We start from the raw sequence: 21,374 nt of genomic DNA, 5'->3' as shown, positions 1-21,374 counted from the left end.
TGCGCCGAAATATTTCATTAGGGAATATTATAATCGCCAGCCAATTTTTTTGGCTATGTGATATTATTTGTTCCTGTTATCTCTTATTTGATATATAAATATATATATATATATATATATATATATATATATATATATATATATATATATATATATATATATATATATTATAATGAGGTTTATTAGCAGACGGCTAGAGCGTGGTAACGGGGGCTGGTTGTAACAGAGGCCAATCTAGCTCGGGAGTCCACGCGCAGGTCTCTCAGCAAGATCGTTCTCGATGGGGCTGCTCCGATGACTGAGCCTTGCACATAGACCCAGTTGGGGGATTGACGCCACCTGACAGTCAGCCTCGGTCTCAGTTGAGCACACACCCCTTTGGATACACTGGCGCGCCTCTTACAATATATATATATATATATATATATATATATATATATATATATATATATATATATATATATATATATATATATATATATATATATATATATATATATATATATATATATATATATATATTTATTTATATATATTTGTATTTCCAACTAAAAATCCTAACTGATAGTTGCGCGCCTTCCTGTTGTAATTGTTCCTCCGCGTTGTCGGTGCTTCTTCCGCGCTTCGTTTCGCAGTGCACCGTAACAAACTCGCCCAGCTTTTCTTCTTACTTCCCTAATCTAGAGACTCGAGCTCAGTTTGCATAGTAACCACAAGGGTTTCTTAACAAGCATAGTTTTTCTTGGGCTACTTAAATGAGAACATGTTCGTGGCCTGTCTGGCCATCCGTCCGTCCGTCTGCCTCCCGTCGCTGGAACCGCTTGGCCAAAAGTTAACTGAAAAGTTAAACTTTTTATGAGAAAAGCACTTCCAAACTACTCAGTCTGGTCGCATACTTTGTACTTGTCAAGATTGTTCAGAAAGAAAGAAGACATTCGGCATATTTTGGGTAAAACATAAGTACAGAACTGGTACTTTCAGTATTCTTTTAATTGAAGTAAACGTGGGCGCAATTTTGGCAATAACAAACTAAAGGACTCGCTTCAAACAATATTTTCATCACAAAACACCGGGAGGCCGGGCTCGCCTTGGTGCCTTGGCCTTGGGGCCCGAGCGCGAGGACGAAAGTCTCAACAGATGCCCCGCTATGGGCGAAGGCGGGAAGAATGAATGGAATTTAGCAAACCTTTGTGCGGGGGGAGCTAAAGTGGGGGGGGGAGAAAAGCGTGAAGCGTGATCCGGGGTGAGAGGAGAGGCAGTGACGGGCCGGCTGCAGTCTCCCGTATTTAGACGAAATTTGCAGGGCAGCGTGCACACGCGCGGCCAGTTTTGAGTCTCTTTACAACAGGGTCCATTTTCTGCACCCGGCAACGCCAACGGCAGTTTTTCGCACAATGGACACTTTCAACCTAAGACGAATTCTAATGAAGGCAGCGCCAAGCGTCGTTGGCTTCACTCGTCTGTTTCAGCTGCATGTATTGTTTGCGTAGCATCGGACTTCTCTCCAAGCCGTAGGAGCCGCACGGAGACAACTTTGTGCTTCGCCGCGCAAGGCTTTGTCTCCACACCGTATCAACGTACCCGCGCCGACGAACGTGTTTTTGTTATCAAGGACTAGTGTCACTAGATAAGGGTACAGGGTAAGGGCACTCTTTTCTCCTATAAAGTGCAGAGCACTTTATGGGCTCGCCTTGTCGTCTTCGCTCGCTAACGGTCGAAGCCGGAATCAGGTGTCCAACGAGATAACGGACCCAAGTAGAGCCTTCTGTACCGGCGTCAGGGAGTCGCGCCGAGGTTTCGAAAATTACACGGTTCAAATAGTCATAACCGTTTGAACCTCATGAACCACTGGCTCTTGTCACACATCTCCCCGTTGTTTAGCGCAAAGAAAACTTCAGGCAAAATCTGTGTATATAACCGGCGGCCCCATCGCGTTCATTTAGTTAGGAACGCTCGTTCGGTAGGTTTTGTAGCGTTGGGTAGGTTTTGTAGACTACTTCTATCTTCGAGGATAGAAGTAGGCGCTCGAATTTAGTGGTTTTTGGTATTTCAGAAAACCCCAAAGAGACTGAAGTGGAATTAAAACAGAAAGTAATTGACGCAACGTTCAAAGATAAGCTTGGTGTCACGTGCAAATCGGTAGGGCGCATTCACAGAATAGGGAAACCCGGTACAAAAAGACCAGTTATCTTGTTCTTTCAAGACTTCAACGAAAAATCCGTTGTACTAAAGAATGCCATAAAACTCAAGGGAACTAAAATATTCGTCCAAAACGACTACTCCAAGCAAACCTTAAAAAAACGGAAACTGCTTTTGGACAGTGCACAAGACGAAAAATCCCAAGAAAAGAACATTTATCTAGTTGCCGATAAATTGTATGTTGACGAAGAAGTGTTTGATTGGAACGAAGCGGCGAATGAACGCAGAAAAATCACTCGAAAGGAATAGCCTCCGCATGCAGAGAACGCCGGAAGTGTTGTGAGCAATGATCGTGAAGATAGCGATAATGGTAGCTCATGACATGTGACCAACCAACATGTAAGACTACTGTAAAACGCTCGTAGTATTACAAACAAAACTGAACACCTTGAAGCTAAACTTCTAGCGCACGATCCTCACATAGTTTTCCTTACCGAGACGTGGCTTCACACTTTCGTCAATGATGATGATGTGGTGCCGCCGGGTTTCAAAATTTTTCGAAAGGACAGGGCAACTAGGGGGGGTGGTGTGGCGGTTATTCTGAAAGACTGTACAAGAGCTACATTGCTATCTCATGTGCCCGATCTTGAGTGCTTGTGTTTAAACGTGACACTTGGCGGCCAGAATTTCGTGTTGTACGCAGCGTACCGGGCTCCTGATTCAACTAGCTGTTATCTAACAAAATTGCATGCTCACATGCTACAATTCAACGATCGGAAAGTAATATTAGCAGGATATTTTGATCTTCCTGGTATTGACTGGAAAAAATTAGAAACCGGCTCTGACTCTGTCAATATTTCTTGCATGTTTGATATTATAATTGACCACAATCTTGCGCAAGTTGTGGTTGATCCTACCCGTGTTACAGAGTCAACATCTTCATTGCTTGATCTGGTATTTTTACATCGATCAATTGTCCAGTACGACGGGTCCGTGATCACTGGCATATCGGACCACAGTTTGGTTAGTGTTCCGTTCCCCTTGCATGTAAACCGCTCTAAGGATACGCATGCCACAAAATCTGTTAAAAATTTTGCACGCGCTCAAGATTCGCGAATTTTTTAGTTTTTAGATGATCATGTGGCCGAGTTTTGTGGCGACAATGTGGAACACCTTTGGAAAAAATTCAAGAACATCTGTAAGTTTTGTTTAGGTACATTTATTCCCAACAAACTAAAAAAACGCACTAAGTTTACTCTGTGGTTCACGAGACATATACTGCAGCTAAAACGAAAAGCTGCACGTCTCATGAAAAACAGGGCAGCTTCCTACCGCCTAAGTGAAGTTCGGTCTGCTTTACATGAAGCGATTCAACGCGAGAAAAGCTTTTATTTCAATACTACATTGGCTAATTTTATTACAGATGATCCGCAGAAGTTCTGGGCCTACATTAGCGATCGCAAAAAGAACGTAGAACAAATTTCTGTGAATGGTTCTCTGATATCGGATGCGGAAGCGATTGCTGATCATTTTAACTCCTTTTTTCATAGTGTTTTCTGCCAGTCTTCTCAGCCTGTAGCTTTTGCACATGATCCAATTATTCCACCAGGAAATTTAATTTCATATGACGGAGTTCTAAACATGGTTCTTCGAATAAAAGTAAAATCTTCCGGTGGGCCAGAGGGAATACCGAATAAATTTTTCCGACGGTACGCCGAGCCCTTGTCCAAATACCTTGTTACAATTTGTGAGGCTTCAATCCGTACTGCGACATTAACTAAAGAATTGAAAATGGCTCGTGTTAAGCCGATTCCCAAAAAAGGGAGACCCTCTTCTTGTCTCCAATTATCGGCCCATTTCGACTATATAGTCTTGTAGCAAAATCTTTGAACACATTGTCACAACATTCATATCACAACACCTAGATGAGCATAACATTTTATCTCCGTGCCAGCATGGTTTTCGAAAAGGGTTCTCAACAAAAACTCAGTTATGTACAGTCATTCATTCTCTTGCATCTGTGATTGATAAGGGCGGCCAAGTCGACGTCATATTCTTATATTTCTGCAAAGCTTTTGACTGCATCCCCCATGATAAACTTATGGTTAAATTACAGCTTATTGGGCTTCCCATTTTCTATTAGCCTGGATTTCTAACTACTTGTCTGATCGCTCCCAATTTGTGTGCATTAAGGATCAAAAATCAATTCTTCTGCCTGTTACTTCAGGTGTTCCACAGGGCAGTGTACTCGGTCCCCTAGTTTTTTTTTGATATACTGTAATGATGTAGTAAATTGTGTAAACCCACCTGTTAATGTTCGTCTTTTTCCGGATGATTGTATTCTGTTTAACTCGATAGCTAATCCTGATGACCAAGCAGCTCTCCAGTCCACCCTAAACAATATATGTTTATGGTGCAACCAATGGGGAATGAAACAGAACTTGGAGAAATCAGTTCTACTCCGTGTCACTAACAAGAAAACGCCCTTTCTAATTGAATACACGCTCTCTAACCAACCTCTTTATGAAGTTAAGGAATACAAGTAACTTGGTGTTACTCTAACACATAATTTAAGTTAGAATTCCCACATTAAACAAGTTTCTTCCGCAGCTTTCCGCAAATTATGCATGCTAAGACACAAACTTAAGGATGCTCCCACAAAAGTAAAACACTTAGCTTACCAATCCTTGATACTCCCGAAATTAGAATATGCATGCGTTGCCTGGGATCCTTATACTAAAACTAACATTTATGCATTAGAAAAAATTCAGCGGAGGGCAGTTCCTTTCATTTATTCTCTCTATAAGCCTGGTAGTTCTGTCACTAATGTTATGCTTTCAAATGGTATCCAATCTTTGCAGTCAAGACGCAGATTCTTGCGCCTAAAATGGTTGCACCTCCTTTCAAACCGCAAGCTTGCTCTGAACCTTGACCCCTACCTCACACCACTAAAGACACGTCATACCCGGCATTCACACGCACTTTCTTTAACACCATATTTTGCTCGTACTAACTTGTTCAAATTTTCTTTGTTTCCTCGTACCATTGAAGAGTGAAACGGCTTGCTTGCAAGAAGTTTACACTCTCCTGAGCTTATTTACGCAGAAATTTGAAGTTGGTTTTCTAGCTATTGCAACTATTCCGCGTTTCCCTCCCCACTCTTACCTTTCATTGATTTTGTATAAAAATGTTACGCTTTCCGCTTTCTAATTTTCTTGATTCTTGTGATGTTGTAATTGAAATGTTGTGCATAATAACTGTATCACCTTGCCCCTCCTGCTTTGTCCTCTGGCCAGCAGTATTTGTAAATAAATGAATAAACAAAGTAAGCTGCACTGGCCGAGGTTGAGCAGTTCCGCGCACACCTTGTAGCGCAAGCGCGAGGAGCATTGGATTGGCTTGGATTATATTGTTACGTGGCGCAGGACATGAACCATGAGATTTGGATGGTGTATTTTACAATATTTACATGGCGGCTATCGCCGATCTCGCACAGGCTGCACGCCAGCCACTCCCTCGTCGTCGTCGAAAGTGGGACACCGGGCATTGTCCACCTGTTAATAATAATATTAATGTTTATTCACATTTCAAAATACAGAACATTATCCAGCCCGCATAAGCCGCATGGCTTGTGTGCGCCGCTGGGCAGTCACAGGAGGGCGTGAATTGGGACACAACGGGAATAGAAAGCTCAAGGAGCCCAACAATCGCAAGGAAAATATCTTGAGCAACTGCCATGCCGAGGAAAAAAGAAAAAAAACGGCTAGGTACTTTTTACTTACATACACAGGAAAGGCATTTAACAGTCAGTCGCACTTCAATATTCTAACAATAATCGATTGGATTGAAAATCCAATGCAATTGGAGTACGGGTGTGTAGATAATTGGGTCTGCACATTCGCCGGTCTGCGCATTCCAGAGGAGTGACGTCAAAGCCACGGCAGAAGCACTGGCGCCGGCGCGTGCCCAGCTGTGCGCCTCCGTTGCGCAGTAGCTAAGTCTGACGCTGCGCCGGAGCTGCTTTATAGCCGTTTCGCGTGGCTCCAGGAGAGCCGTGCTGGGCATGCGCGAGGAGCAGTCACTGGACTGGACTGGGCTGGACTAGACTGGATTGGATTGGATAGGAAATTGTTTTAGCAGCAGTAAGCATGATAATCAGCTAATCCCAGACAACCAGGAAAGCTAAGAATAACCAGCTGAACCTTAGCTCACGCCAGGTATATCCTGGCATAGCCGAGCTAAGCCAGTGCTAATTTTTTTACGATAGTAAGCGAAAACAGCGGCCGCACAAGAAACAAATGGCGCTTTCGAAATGCCGCAGAAAGGCTCCAGCCACGCAAGAAAAAATGGCGCGTTCGAAATGCCACAGAAAGGCTCCAGCTGCGCAAGAAAAAAATGGCGCGTTCGAGATGACGCGGAAAGGCTCCAGGCGGGCAAGAAAAAAATTACGCGTTCGAAGTTACTCAAAACAGCTCTAGCATACGAAATTAAAGCAAGCGCAAAAAGAACAGAACTCCCGCTGGCGCAGTTTCAGGCATGGGGAGCGCGAGCACTGCGAAGGCGGGAAATTTGAAATACATTGGGTGGCAGCAGTGATCGAATAACGGCGCTGCAGCCCATTATGACGAATCACTGCTCTGCACTTCCGACCGCTTTCACATTACGTGTAACGGCTTTAATTTTTCTTCCGTACCGCCGCCATGATCATTGGTCAATTCGTATCACGTGACAATTGTTTACACTGCGACGTTTCATGGGCCCCGCCATTTTGTTGTTTATGTGTGTTAGTCGGTCAACTTTCATGGGCTTAGCTTGACCTCCCTGCTCTGCGGCTGCGCGCGACTGACCTCGTATCCAAACTCGAATCAAAGATAACGCGTGCAACAGCGTTTCAACAGCAGAAGTGGGCCATAAGATGCCGCTTTGCGGCATCTTGGTAACGTTGTTAACAGACGACCCGGTCAAAGTCGGCGGCGAGGCTGTAGAAGGGGCAATCTCGCAACACTGATAAGCGCCAAAATGGGCGCCGCGCCGTTGCTCGCTTGTGTGCCTCAGTGACGGTACTGTGTATCGTATCTAGTGGCACAAGCATGGACCTTTCAGGCCTACGAAATTAAAGTCCCTTGCATTCACCTGGTTAAGTTCGCGAGAGGGCAAACTCTAAGAAGAACGATAGCGGACACCACTTTCTTAGGATGCTACTCCCCTAAATCTTCAACAAGCTGCCAGCACGTTCCTTTCGTCTTCTGGTGAAGTCTGTGAGGTGTGTCGGGGAGTCTGCACGATTTGCATGCAGGGTAGCGCTGAAACTCTTCGAGAAGCTTGATGGCGTTTCAGGACCGGTGAGGAAATTTCGGCATGCTTGCTGACAGATTGCTATGAGAGCGACATAGAGAGCGGAATGGTACTTGCTTGAGTTGTGGTCTCAGCGACGGTATCAGATGTTCGAAGTGATCCTTGGAAGTCCAGAACGGCGAGTGGGTGAGCTGGTAGGCTGGGATACCTCATTACTAAAGTATTTCTTCTGCAAGAGTCGTACTAGGGCTCGCCCACTGCCGTTCGGTGCGTGTGTCGGCGAATGTGCGACCAAAGTTGGGCGGGATATCTTCGCGACGACCTGTGTGTGCAAGGACTGTTCTACCCGCAGTGAAGCGAGAGAGACGGCAGAGCTGCCTGACTTGCTGTACTTCGATTTGTGAAGGGCGAGCTCAAGGAGGTTGGATGTTGTGCTAAAGACAGGGAGGCCCAGAGAGATTTTGTACGGTTTCCGGATGAGCGGGTCGTGACCGAGAAATTTTGTATCTCCTTCCTCTAGGCGATTACTTCCTACCACACTAGGGGCACGCTTATGACAATTTTTATTTTATTTTTTTTATTTACAAAATACTGCAGGCCTTTTTGAGGCCCAAGCAGGAGTGGGGTACAGATACAATATTCTGATACACATTAACATTGCAAGCAAAAAATAAAGAATAACTAATAAAGCAGCGCAAGGGAAAAAAGCAAGGGTATAGTAAAGCCGAGGTTTGGCATACAAGGCATGCATGAAAAACATGAAGAACTGGAACAAAAAAGAAGACCATTTATAACGCCATACAACAAGCAACTGAAATGGGGAGAACACAAGACAGCTGAAATTTTGCATGTTAAGGAAATTTTCAATTGATCGGGGTACATCATTTGAAAAAAATATGTGGCCGGGGAGGGCATTCCAATCTATTATGGTTCTTGGAAAGAAGGAATGTTTAAACTTCTCTGTACGTGCAAAAATGGGAGTTAATCTACAGGAATGGTCATGTCGTGTGGGTCTAGTGGTTGAAGGCTGAAGGTAGGTAGAGGAGTCGAGCTTCAACTCCTGATGCCAGAGATGAAACAGAAATTTTAGCCTAGCAAGCTTTCTCCGAGATTCTAAGGAGCTAATTCCATTTGCGTTCATTAGTTCGGTAGGAGAATCAGACCTTTTATAACGATTATACGTAAAACGAACTGCAATTCTGTTAATCTGCTCAAGTTTGTTAATATCTTTCTTATAGAAGGGGTCCCAAACAATACATGCATATTCTAGTCTAGACCTAATTAACGAGTTGTAAGCCAACAGTTTAACATGCGGGGGCGAGTATTTGAGCCTGTGTCTGACGAGACCAAGTTTGCGACGAGCAGATGCGCAGACAGCATCTTCGTGGTTCTTCGTAACGGTCTGCGGCCAACTACGATCCTAGTTTCTTTCGCGCCAACGATCTAGAGGGCACGGAATTAACTCCGTTCGCAGTAATTGCAAGATACCCGTTGCGGCGCAGGCACAACGTTTCATACATTTACACCTAGAGAGGGTTCTGATGCTTCGATTGACCGTTCTGATTGACGTGATAGGTGAAGTGGATTCCGATTGGCGCTTGCTGGCTTGCAGAAAGTACTATGGATTGGCTCGTGCAGCCTGTTTCTTTTTCGTCCTGAACTTGCTCGTAGGCCTTTTTCTTGCTGCTCGTGTGCCCTTTGCTTGCGCAGGCGATATTTTCAATGTGTACAAAAAAAGTGCTCGGCAATTCTTTTTTCCTGTGAACTCAATGACGCACGCACGCAGGCGCTGCGCAGAGTGTCCCGGCAAACGCCCCATAGAAACAACGCATTTAAAACCTTGGTGATACGACGCTCGGGCGCACGCCGTCCGCTTCATACGACGAACCCTGGCGCGGAGAAACCGGCGTTTCTTCCACATTTTACACCGCTTCGCCGTCTTGTCCCGACCTTTATTCTGAACCCCCGTTTGACTCTGCTTGCTGCACAAAGGTCCGCATGCGGACCACGGCACTTGCTCAACAGACGCAAGCAAGCAGGCGGGTACTCGTGAGCGGGAGTTAACCTTCGACGGTTCCACGCGGCAGCAGTGCGCCAGCGCGCCAACCGCGACAAGTTGAAGTTCAGGTGGCAGGCGGACCGTGAATTTGAAGCTCCCATCGAGCCGCCGACGAACGCGAAAACACATACGACGCAACCACACGGCGCTGACAAACACCCGCTTTCCCCTCCCGCTCGATCCAAGGTTCTTCCTTTCACGACCCTCTCTCTCCTTATACGCCTCGGGCTTTGCGATCGCTGCGCCGCCTGCCGCTGCTTCTCCGCGGCGATTACGGGATGACCGCTGCGCAGCATATAGGGGCTCTTTCTCTTCTTTTCGCCTTTCAGCGCCCTAAACAACTTGTTATGGTGACATCTGTAAGCAAATAGTACGTTTAGGTCACTTCAAAAATCAGCTTCGTTTTGGTAGAGTGCTCGAACGCAAACAAGAGCTATCCGGGGACGGAGTCATGTGCGCTTCTTGGTCGCTATTATGGGCATCGGCGACGGCAGCAGCATATCACCACTCTCATCTCTGAATACGTCAGCACAAGGGAATTATATTGTCGCTCCGTTTAGATCTGATAATGGCAGTGACAGGTTGGTTTCGTTTTGCAGCGCGGACAACGAATGCAGCTTTGTGTGGAATATATACATCATGGAAAAATATGATTCGGGGATGTTATAACCCTATACCTTGTGGGAAGCACCTTGGCACCATGCCTTCTGGGCTAGAGGGTGTTGCTCGGAGCCCCTCGCCATGAGCTCCCTTCCCTCGCCCTCCTCGCCTTCCGTGCGGCCACCGGGCCGCAAGACTTGGAGACGTCGGCGCCCGAGGGATGACGCTGGTGGACAGAGAGCGGTGGGGGTGATGCCGTGCGGAGGCACGCGCGCGAGACTCGGACTCGGGACGCTGGGGGTTGTGCTGGTGTGTGCGTGTGTATTCCCGGTCGGGCGACCGCGAGGTGGAGGATGTAAGCAAACAGTTCTTTCAACCAACCGCAGTGTGCCTCATTCCTTGGCATGCCGTAGAGAGCAGGCCCACAACCTGACACTTACGTGAGCATTTAATGGGCATATGAGGCAAACAAAATTGTTAGGTCTATTACAAGGCTGCACATCGTAAAATTAATGCGTACGGACTCACACCATAAAGCAAGAAACGAGGAAAGCTGTACAATGACATCACGGAAAAATAAATCAACTGCAAGTCCAGAAGAAACATAATAGCTGGTACGGGAATGAAAAAACCCAGTGCAGCTTCGGAAATCCTGAGCGTTCGTCTTATTGGCATCAGCAGACCAACTAGATGCGAAATGCACTTCTATGTCGCAAGGTTCGGGAGGGGAGTGGGAGGGGACGCTGAACAATATCGTTGTGTACAAATGCGGAGCGAGCTCAAGGACTGAACGTTTTAGTAATCACACACACACAAGCTGCGCGTTCGCTTTGCCTTTGTTTTTCGACTTTAACGACCAGCTGATCACTCGGCACACGCATTTTTTGAAGGGTACAGGGTAGCCGCAGTTCACAAGCGATATAAGGTGTCGTAGGAGAAGTGTGGCGTCTGAGCCTTCTCATTTCAGTTTTTTCTAGATTATGCAGGCTCCATGTGTCATAAATGATGTTTGGAAGAAGCGTTTAGTCGTGGACGCGGATTATTCTATAAGCCCGCCTAAGCGCTGCTCGCGGAGGATATATTAATTTTTGCGAGCGCTCACCTTGCGACAAGACGACCCCGCAATAAATTTTTTGTCGTGTGCTGATTCCAGAGTATAATCTTGCATTATTCATTGTACTTTTTCGTATAATGGTCGTGAAATGTATGCCAAATTGGCTTGTCCAGGGTAGTGATCAATACCTGAGGTATGATATTGACTGAGGTATGACGTGCTGTCAGGCATGAATGCTTCGCTAGATTATGTAAGCACACATAACCTATTTGCACCGTAGTGTATGGCCGTATCATGACCATCTGAGGAACCACGGCTTATGGAGACACTATTATATATTTCAGGGCAGTGGAATTACAATCAGCTCCATGCATTTTCCGGCTTAGCGACGCTGGCCTGTGGCACACACCTGCCGCTTTATACAGAGCGAATGTACCACACTAAGACCGCGTCAGAAACATTTTCATTCTCGTAAACATTTTCATTCACCACATTTGCCAACAGAGTAACTGCGCTACATAAATATGCATTTTTAAAGCATAAAAACGCGAAATCTCCGTCGTGAACGTGCCGAAAAAGCAGCGGCGACAATGAGGAGTGGTCCGGTGACTCCCGCGGCTGCTTTCGAAACTGGACGCTACGGGGATTTCAGTGGCGCCTCTACAGCTGCCTCTACAGCGCCTCTACGCCTCGAGGGCTGCCCTCGAGGCGTATATCTCTGCTCTCTGCTTATCCGTGTCTTTCGAAGCCCCGCTGTCACTCCACTCCTTTCTCTTCTAGAGTACCTGAATTCACGCGCATTCGCCCCAAGGGTGGAGGCACGTATACGTTGGCACCGCCATTTGGGGTCACTTTTTGGCCACCGCAGAGAGTCAGTGTAGGAAGACCGCGCTAAAATTTTCGTTGCAACACTGTTTAGTCACTTATCTATTATCACCTTACTCGCGTATCATCTTATCTATTTCGCCTTGCTGGGTCTTGTGGCAAACGAAAAGAGCTGTTGAGCAAGGACACCTTGTACGAGAAAGGCGTTTTTTTTTCTTTTTTGTAGTGTGAGCTACACAGGCCGAGGTTGAGCAGTTTCGCGTAGCTCCTGGAGATCCGTGGTTCGCATGCGAGAGGAGCAGTGACGTCCCACGGCGCACAGAACGTTGCTTGCTGCCCTGCGTCTCTCACACACCCTACGCCCCCAGCGTCTTCGCCGACCTCTGTTCCGCACGTGGCGGCCCGGTTCACTTGATGATCATGCGAGGGGGGGGGGGGGTGGAACCGGTGGTTCTCAGCAACACCGGCGTGCGCCTGTGGAAGCAGCTTAGCTCTGGGGCTATTAGTGACGCTGCGCCGGAGCCGCTTGATAAATATACATGTGTCACAAATGCGTATACCGTGTGTGTGTGTCATTGAAGCAGCAGTAAGCATGATAATCAAGCTAATCCTGACAACCAGGAAAGCTAAGAATAACCAGGTGAACCTTAGCTCACGCATGTATATCCTGGCATAGCCGAGTTAAGCCACCGCAATTTTTTTTTTTATTTCCGCCTTGTACTACTCTTCGTTTTGTTTAGCGTTGGCAGTTTCACGCTCGTTTCTTCCCCTCTCAGTTTGCTTGACCCCACGTCGGTCTCATCCGGCGTGCGCAAAGCCGCTGGCGGACATTAAATAGCGCCGGACGGCGCGGGAGTCGCGTAGCGGGCGGTGCTTGGCTGGCGCCTAGCTAAGATGCCGTGGAGGGGAGGGATACGCAAATAAAGAGTTTCTTTTTTTAAATACGATAGTCTTTCTTGGGCGACTTAAACGCAGAAATTTGGGTCTGTCTATCTGTCTGTCTGCCTGTCTCTCAGCCTGTGACTCGATTCAGCCACCCGGCCAAAGTGACATCACATTTGCGCAATAGTCTTATATACTCACAGCCAAATATAAACGTCGAAGTCCGGTGTCAGTGTACATACTTGTCAACATTGTTGAACAAGATCAAGATATCACACAAATATAAGGCAGAAAATCAATACACCAGAGGTAATTACAGTGTTCCTTTTTTTAAAAATTCATGAATTCTTGGTTTTTGGGATAGCAAATGAAATACTACATCAACGGGAGAAAACCGTCGCCTGCTGTTGCCAGCGCTACCGCCTGGCGTCATTTAAAAAATCAAACTGCAATAGCAACGAAAGGTTGCGCTCGGAACGCTCGCGCAGTAGCGTATCGTGCTTCTATAAATATTGTAGTAGGGTGCCTCAATTCACGCGCGTCTCCGCCGTACGGCATCGAGGCATCCGACTTGGAGCAGTAGAACGGGGTAAATTTAAGCGGATTTGAGCAAACCTTTAGCGCGTTATCTTGGGAGAAACGAGATGGGAAAGGAACAGCACGAGAGGTAAGCGGGAAAAAGAAGGGAGGCATTTACTTGATAGGGGCGCCAGTCGACTATCGTCTTTCGCCGATACCTGCAACGAAAGGAGCAGATACGCGGGCAACTTTTTAAAGTTGGGATTTAAGCTAAAGGTTTGTAAATCGCGCGAGAACGCGCTAACTATAGTAGTTTGAATAAATTCTTAGCCCACCTGCCGTGTGAGATCGTCTACTGGGCCGGCATGGCATTTACCCGCACCCCGGTCGTACGACACCCCGGTCATACGACGCTTTCTCCCGGTCCCTTCAAAGTCGTGTTATTGGGGTTCCGCTGTATTTACTTATATTCAGTTCCATTGGAAATCTGTCGCGCCCGCAAGTTTTCGTGCCGTTCTCAGGCAGAAAACTTGTACAAACCTTGGCTCTGCCCAATCACAGATGCACCGCAGCTGTCTCTGAGTGTGACGTCAACGCACGCCAGCGGCGCCATCCACGAGGGTTCGGACGTTCTCCTCGAATGCGCTGTCCGGGCCAATCCCGCGGTGCGAGACGTCTGGTGGAAGCACAACGGCCGCCTTCTGGACCGGAGCCGGGACGCCGGCTTGGACCTGGTGTTTGGTAACCAGTCCCTGCGGCTGCTGCGGGTTCGCCGCCTCCGGGCTGGCGCCTACCAATGTGTGGCCAGCAACACTCAGGGCCACGGCGAGAGCAACCAGCTGCAGCTGCAGATAAAGTGTAAGCATCTCTCGACACATCTCTCGAAAAGAAAATCACCATCCGCCGATAGCAGCGCCGTAGCTTAGCTCTTCCTCACTGAGCGCGCATGACATCTTTACAAAAACTTCTTTCGCAAGCGGTCTAAAATAGCCTTCTAAAGGGTGGGTGCGGTTAATCTCTTTGCAACCGCATTGTTTGGCCAGGAGGCGATGGTGTGGCTTAGCCGAAGTGGGTGGTGTGACGCAGTCGCTCCTGTGTGCCGAAATGGCCAGAAGGTGGTGTACGGCGTGGGCAGGAACGAAGTGGCTCACGTGTCGTGCGAACTCGAGGCAGATCCCCCCGACGTGTCGTTCGAGTGGCGCTTCAACAGCACGTTCGACGGCGGCGAGCGCCACCTGTCGGCGATGCCCGAAAACAGGGGCCTGCGCAGCATTGCCACGCACGTGCCTCGCACCCACACCGACTTCGGCGCCCTCTACTGCTGGGGAAGGAACAGTGTGGGCACCCAGCTCAGGCCGTGCGTCTTCAACATAGTTGCCGCAGGTGAGCTGAAACCCGGCTGCTCCTGGATGGCCTCTGCAGATGAAGAAATTTAGTAGGCTTGCTCGCTAAATTCCCTGCATGCTGCTTCCGGGGGGAGCCAGGACACAGACAGGGAAGGCAACCTTGTTTCGTTTTTCACCGCGTGACAGTATTTCGGGCCTCACTGACTGTGGTTCGAAGAGGAGGTGTAAAGGCTTTTCTCAAAATTGGGTGGGCGGTGCCATTAGTCCAGTACTCCGTTGGTTTTACCCGCCGCCTTCGCCCTCAAGGGCGAACACTTCGGGCGTACTCATGTGCTGCTTGACTGCCGCGGAGTAACGAATGGGCAGGCATCAAAATTATTGACAAATTGTTTTGCGGATTCTGCGCTAGAACCTGCATTACTTTTATGGGTACTATTCCACCAGGTGCGTACGACACGCCGCTTGAGAGTCGGGGATGGTATTGCTGGCTTGAGACTGTTATGGCTAACGCGATCGATGTCTCTTCCGCTGGGCGGATACTGTACTGCTCTAGTCTGGTGCTCGTGATGTGGGCAGCAGCGGTTGCGACAACTGCAGTTTGGTGTTGGCGCGCACATAGTGTGTTGCATCCGTGCACAACGCGGTGCTACAGTCTCATTGTTTTTGAGGGCATGGGCTCTCGCATGCCTTCTGTTTGCATGCTGCCGAGGGTTCATGTTCAGTGGAACGGGTATTGCCAGCCTTGATCGAGTGTCCAGTGGGATCTCCGAAGTCGTTTCAATGGTTTCTGGGAGCGCGTAGCCTAGGCGTTCGAGTACGGGGCCTCCAGTTGGGGTGTTGGCTAGGTGTCTTCTCTGCGCAGTGAGATGGTCTAAGGTCAATTCTTCTTCAATTTTGTGCAGTCCCAGTGCTTGGAGTTGATCAGTTGAGGTAATTGTGGGCAAAGTGAAGGCTAGTCACCCCTGCAGTATCTTTAAATGACACCAAATTTTATGTTCCTTTCTTGATTTCATCAATGCTGAACGGCCTGGCGAACCCGAAAATATACTTGAGCGCGTTATAATTGAGTACATTCAACAGCCTGAATATCGTCGGTTTTGGTTTCCCGCGCTTCCAGCCCGGAGGGCACGTGTGACAGAATCACGGAATGACCTCACCGTTTTGTGCGGACGTGAAAACACTGCAAAGCCCGGAGGAGGCGTTGTTTCGACCGACTTGCCGCCGGAGCTGAGCGGATGAGCTGCCTGAAGAAGTTAGGAATAGCATTGCGGCGGAAATTTCATGACTGTTTTCAGTAACCTGATGGCGGCTTCTGTTGCGATTCTGGGCTTTATTATCGGCTCCTTTACCGAGTGTGGAACTTTAATTTCGGCAAGAATGTCTTTCTGGGCAGCGGTTAATGCCTGTTGCTCTGGCTACCTGTATCACTTCGTGAACACTCCTACGCCCAATCCCCGCTCGCAGGGACGCGCATGTGAAGTGACGTCATACGTTTCTGACGAGTGTTAGAGGCAGACGGCTACGTCACTTCTTTTCCCTCTAACGCAGTGATGTCACGCTGATGTCCATTTTCTGCGCAACGCTACGCGTGCTGTTCCGTCAATTCGATAAATCAGATCAAATTGAAGGAGGTTCCACGCGTCGGAGGCCGCTCATATTTCAGGCAGGGTATTCTGTTGAGTAAAGGAAGCGAACGAACCCCCAAAATTGGTGTCAGTGCCCCTTTAACGTGCGAACATGTCAAAGGCCAGTTTTTTACAGCTAAGCTGTATGTGTTTACAAGCCCCCTCCCCTCCAATTTTCATTCCGATGAAGCCGCTTTATACTCAACACCACTTCCACGCTCCCCCGCGCCACCGCCGGCGCCTCTTTCAGAAGCTCCGCAATTGGCAATAAGGGCGATAGCGCCCTTATCAGCAGCTGCACTTTTAACTCGCTATGGGAAAGACGCGTGTCGTTCGTTCGGAGGAATAGGAGCAGCAATCGAAAAGACTGTAAGCGCACTGAAGCGCGTATGGGCAAAAAACAACGAAAAGCCGCTGCTGCAGAACGTGCACCCACCGCCGTTTCCGCCTTAAGTGCTCACTCGTCGCGTAGCTGCGAATCTCTCCCGGATAAAGAGCAACTTGCCCGTTTGAAACGCCGTCGTAGGACAATAATTCTTGTTCGGCTTGAGGGCTTTCTGAGCGACATTTTCGCTGCTGTCTTTTACGTCTAAGCACGAGCACATCACCGGCTGCCGGTTTATGCGGGCGCGGTTGGAACGTAGGGGGAGGGGGCGTGCACGCGCAGCCTGGCTTCATATCCTCACCGATGACAAGCACGTTGTCGTGGTGAGACACTTAAACGTGGACCAGTGTGGCCTGTCTGCTATCCCCCGTGGTCGAGCGCTTTGGGTTAGTTTGTTAAACAGACAGCAAGACGCCTACGAAGCGGAAGGGAGACGGCCAGCCCCATCTTCGTCCGCTAGAATAAAGCTCCAATTTTCAATCAGCTAATTGACTGGGAAGTACGCTCAATTGGAAATTACAAACAACGGTGCTTAGTCCCGCGCGCTTCTTGAACTGTGCCCATGATCCTTCTTCACAGAGTAGAATGACATCGAACTCTATAATTCTGTCAAAAAGAGGTTTAACTATACCGGAAAACGGTTAAACGCGCCACCCAGGTGCGTTCTCCGTGGGGGACAGAAAGAGCTGTATAACGTGCTTTCCAACGTGCACGCGGGATGAAAATTCGAGACGTGCCGGATAAATATAGACGCACGTGGAATACACTCACGGATTTGTTTGCACTGTGTGTTTGCTATCCAATTTCCACATACGTCTGCGGAGTGCACCGTCACTGTCCGGACAGAAATTCCAGAAAGAGCCTCTTGTTGGGCCAGTAGCATTCCTATGGAGCTCTTTAAGAAGTTCTATCTGCCCAACAGCGCAGTCGGCAAGCAGAGAGTTAAAACTTTACTGTGCGTATCTTTGTCCTCTTTGTCCTGTTTAGAGTGTAATATTGTACTCTATTCGATTGTTCGCACCTGTTTTCAGCCGATACTATGGCTTGACCTTGACGCAAATCGTACTATGTCGTTTGTTCTTTGCCCTGGCATAGGACCACCAGAGCCCCTTAGTAACTGCAACCTGGTGAACGCAACAGCGGACTCCATCAGGATTGAATGCGAGTCTGGCTACAATGGGGGTCTGGAGCAAACATTTCATCTCGAGGTAAGCGTCAAGCATGCATTGGTGCCTTCTGGCCCAGGATAGGTTAAGTCTTCCCCAATGATCGCGCCACACGTTTCCCTCCAAAAAAACGCGGCTTCCACAAAACAAGCACAATTGGTGAGCAAGGCAAAATCTCCTCGCCGCCACGGGTGGTTGCGATGAATGCATTTACAACAATATCGCTTTGGGTGTAAACGCATCCAGGTTTCATTTGTTCAACATCAATCCGGAAAAAAACCTTCCTTGCATTGGTGGCTTTCTTAGTGAAAGCATTTTCGAAGGACGGCATTTTGGCACGCGACAGATGTTCGGTGTTTTTTTCCCCTCTTTCGACGCCCTGTTTGGAATTCTATGCAACTCACGTATATTGTGTCAAGCACGAATGAAACGAAGCGTCATCCTCACCTTCCCGGAATATTTTAAACTCATACCATTTTAGGGCCGAAGCACTGAGGCTTGCGTCCATTCGTTAAGTCTCGCTTGTGCATACGTAGCCAAATAGCTACCCTTGGCAACACCGAGCTTACCGGCTGTATCCAGCGCTCCGACATACACTATCTCAGCGGTTTGCTACTAATTGCAAGTGGTGTAGCTGAACCAGCACCGCGAAAATCACGTGTTCTCGCCTCGTGCTGCTGCCTTCTGTCCGTACAATAAATGCGCGGGTTTACTTTGAAAGCCCTTTCGCCTGCTTGCGCGCTGACTCGCCCCCGTCGCGGTCTTCTCTTGCAGGTTATCGATTCGTTGCGCAGCGAGACAGTCGCCGTGCGCGAGGAAAAAGAGAGGCCGGTATTCCTCGTGCACCCGCTGCCGGCGGGAACTGAGTTCATTGTTCGCGCCTTTGCCAAGAACGCCAGGGGACGCAGCGACAGCGACATATTCACCGCCAGCACCGAGGATGCGCCAGGGCCCGCCCCAGGTGAGCCGTCGGCGATGCGGGCCGAGCAAACGCTGAGCTACTACTACTACTACTAAGTGGTTCGAGTGAAAAGGAAAGGAGATGCACTGGGGATATTATTGAGCCCAGCTGGGGGCTCACCTGCATACAACCCAGTGCGGGGGGGAGGGGGAGGAGGGGTATATAAAGATTGGAGGAGAAAGGGAGTGATAAAAGGATAGGTAGGAGAAAGGGAGAGATAAAAGGATAGGTAGGCGAGCAACAAGAGCGAGGAGCCTCGACGTGAATATCCGTGAAGCAGCAGCAATGGCGCGTCCAGCAGACTACTGTCTATAGGCGCTGAGCAAGTCCTGTAGCCTCCAAGTAGGCCAGCAGGAGGCGGAAGACGTCACGGCGGGTGGAGTCGGGGCCTGCTGGGTGTAGCAGGTTCTCCAGGCGCTGGTGGGGCAGCCCAAGACGTTGGAGCGAAGTCTGCAGCACTTCCCGGTGTGCCGCAAACTCCGGGCAGGAGCAAAGCAGGTGCTCCAGCGTCTCAGGCTCGGGACAGTGGGCACAGGTGGGGGAGGAGCGGTGGCCTTGGCGGTGCAGTCGGGCTGCCACGTCAACACAATTCAGCCGCAGCCGGAGCAGCAGGCTGCGGACGTCCCTGCTCAGGCGGCCCGGGAGGACCCGAGGGGTCTGGCCACTCACCACACGGCGGTCTGGGTGCATGGCGAGGGCCACTTTGGCGAGCTGCTGGCGTGCAGCGTCGAATGGTGTGACGTCCCGGGAGACAGGGGTGACTGGCTGGTGGGCACCCTTGGCCAGGGCGTCGGCCGCGTCGTTCCCCGTGATCCCCATGTGGGACGGCAGCCACTGCAGGCGGACGTTGCAGCCGCCAGAGGCAACCGTATGGAGCTTGGCAGCCAACGATGTCTCTACATGCCCGCAGGAACTGGACGGCTGGTCTGCCTCCCGTAGTCGTAGCAGAGCTGGCCGAGAGTCCGTCAGGACCAAAGCCTGGCTGTCCTGGCCCGCCCGTTCCAGCAGCAGGTCCGCAGCCAGGTGCAGGCCAGCCAGCTCCGCAGTGGTTGACGACGCAGGGAAGGGCAGGCGGCACGTTCGGCTGGCGCCCAGCGCAGGAGCCGTGCAGGCAGCTGCCGCAGTGCCCGTGTGGGGCGGTCAAACGCTGAGCAACGCAGTGAAATGATTGGCCGAGTTAGTGTACATTCATCTCATGAATACACGGGAACACACGGCGACTGATAAAAGGAGCGGACAAATAAGCGGTCACTACAAATCGGTGTAGGAATGAATAAACCGCAACTATGTAATCTTCAAAACAACAACGGGCCACAGCGTGCGCTGGGAACAAAGAGCTTAAAAGGGGCCCTGAAAGGGGTTTTGCGGATACGTCATTGTTGTCGTTTTCAGATCAATCAATGTTCTAGTGATCACGTCCTTCAATAATCTTGCTTAAGTGATGAGTACTGGTAGAGTTATTGCAAATTAAACCAGCGCATTTTAATTCGCCGCGCCTTTTCCCCTCGCTTCGCGCTTGTCCTCGCCCTGCTGCTTTAGTGAACTACACTGCGGCAGTGCTCTGCACAGATATTTCCTGTCATGCCTCGCTTCTCGGGGAAGTCGGCAACAACATCCGGTTGCGCGCGTCTGCTACTGCGATAGTACCGCGTCGCCAGCACCGCTTTGGAGTCGCCCCGTTTGACTTTTTGCGGTTCGTTTGCGGCGTTTTATTTATTTATCATTCTGCTTGTGAATCTCGCACTCCGCTCACGTCTGGAAAAGCTGACAGAAAAAAAGAGGCGGCATTTTTAGGCTTTAACTCCACGCCGAAAGATCGCGCGAGAGGAGAACGACCCTGTCAGCGACCGCAGTACAGGGGCTGGTATATAACCGCGCGGACGCGGCGATGATGTGTTACTACGTATAATGAGAGTCTGAAATGTGTGAGCGAATGACTAAAAATCACCTCAAAATTTGTTAGAGTGAGCATGTGCGTGCATTCCAAACCCACATCGATTTATATATTCCTGAATTGGCCGCCTGTTCGCGCCGATATCCAGCTTAGTTCTGTTGTGGTGACGCAGTGCAAGCGCGTACACAGGCAGAGTAGTATTCCATTCCGTGTGCCAACCCGCCGCGTTGGCTCAGTGGCTAAAGCGTTGCGCTGCTGGGCACGAGGACGCGGGTTCGATTCCCGGCCGCGGCGGCCGCTTTTCTGATGGAGGCGAAAAGCAAAAATGCCCGTGTGTACAAGATTTCAGCGCCCGTTAGAGATCCCCAGGTGGTCGAAAGTAATCCGAAGCCCTCCACTACGGCGCGCCTCATCGCCTGCGTTGCGTCGGCGCGTTAAACCCTACAATCAATCAAATCATTCAGTGCGTCATGCATCCTATCCCCTCTCCTCCACCACCCACTTAGCCGGAAAATTCTTCGCGACTGTGCGTTTATCTATTAGACATGTACGCGGTAACCTATATTACGAGCGGTTTCGAGAGAGCAGTGCTGGTTTCGAAGCCGCACCTGCCCCTTTGTTCGA

The 21,374-nt window shown here is 49.3% G+C and overlaps 1 protein-coding gene across 3 annotated transcripts in view; it reads left to right on the top strand.

Annotated features, from left to right (window-relative positions):
• The window catches only part of LOC144179492 (neural cell adhesion molecule 2-like), a 408,645-nt gene that overhangs the window by 322,571 nt on the left and 64,700 nt on the right, over window positions 1-21,374 (top strand). For all 3 annotated transcript variants that reach the window (XM_077707865.1, XM_077707866.1, XM_077707863.1), the window contains 4 exons: window positions 13,935-14,231; window positions 14,460-14,756; window positions 17,825-17,937; window positions 18,670-18,856. In XM_077707865.1, the coding sequence (XP_077563991.1) occupies window positions 13,935-14,231; window positions 14,460-14,756; window positions 17,825-17,937; window positions 18,670-18,856 (894 nt within the window). The remainder of the gene's footprint in view (window positions 1-13,934; window positions 14,232-14,459; window positions 14,757-17,824; window positions 17,938-18,669; window positions 18,857-21,374) is intronic.

The sequence above is a fragment of the Haemaphysalis longicornis genome, unplaced genomic scaffold, assembly GCF_048455015.1.
Source record: "Haemaphysalis longicornis isolate Haplotype H1 unplaced genomic scaffold, Haemaphysalis longicornis Haplotype H1 scaffold_4, whole genome shotgun sequence".
NCBI lineage: Eukaryota > Metazoa > Arthropoda > Arachnida > Ixodida > Ixodidae > Haemaphysalis > Haemaphysalis longicornis.
Note: the sequence above shows the minus strand (reverse complement) of the source record. Positions and strands in the feature narration are given on the sequence as shown.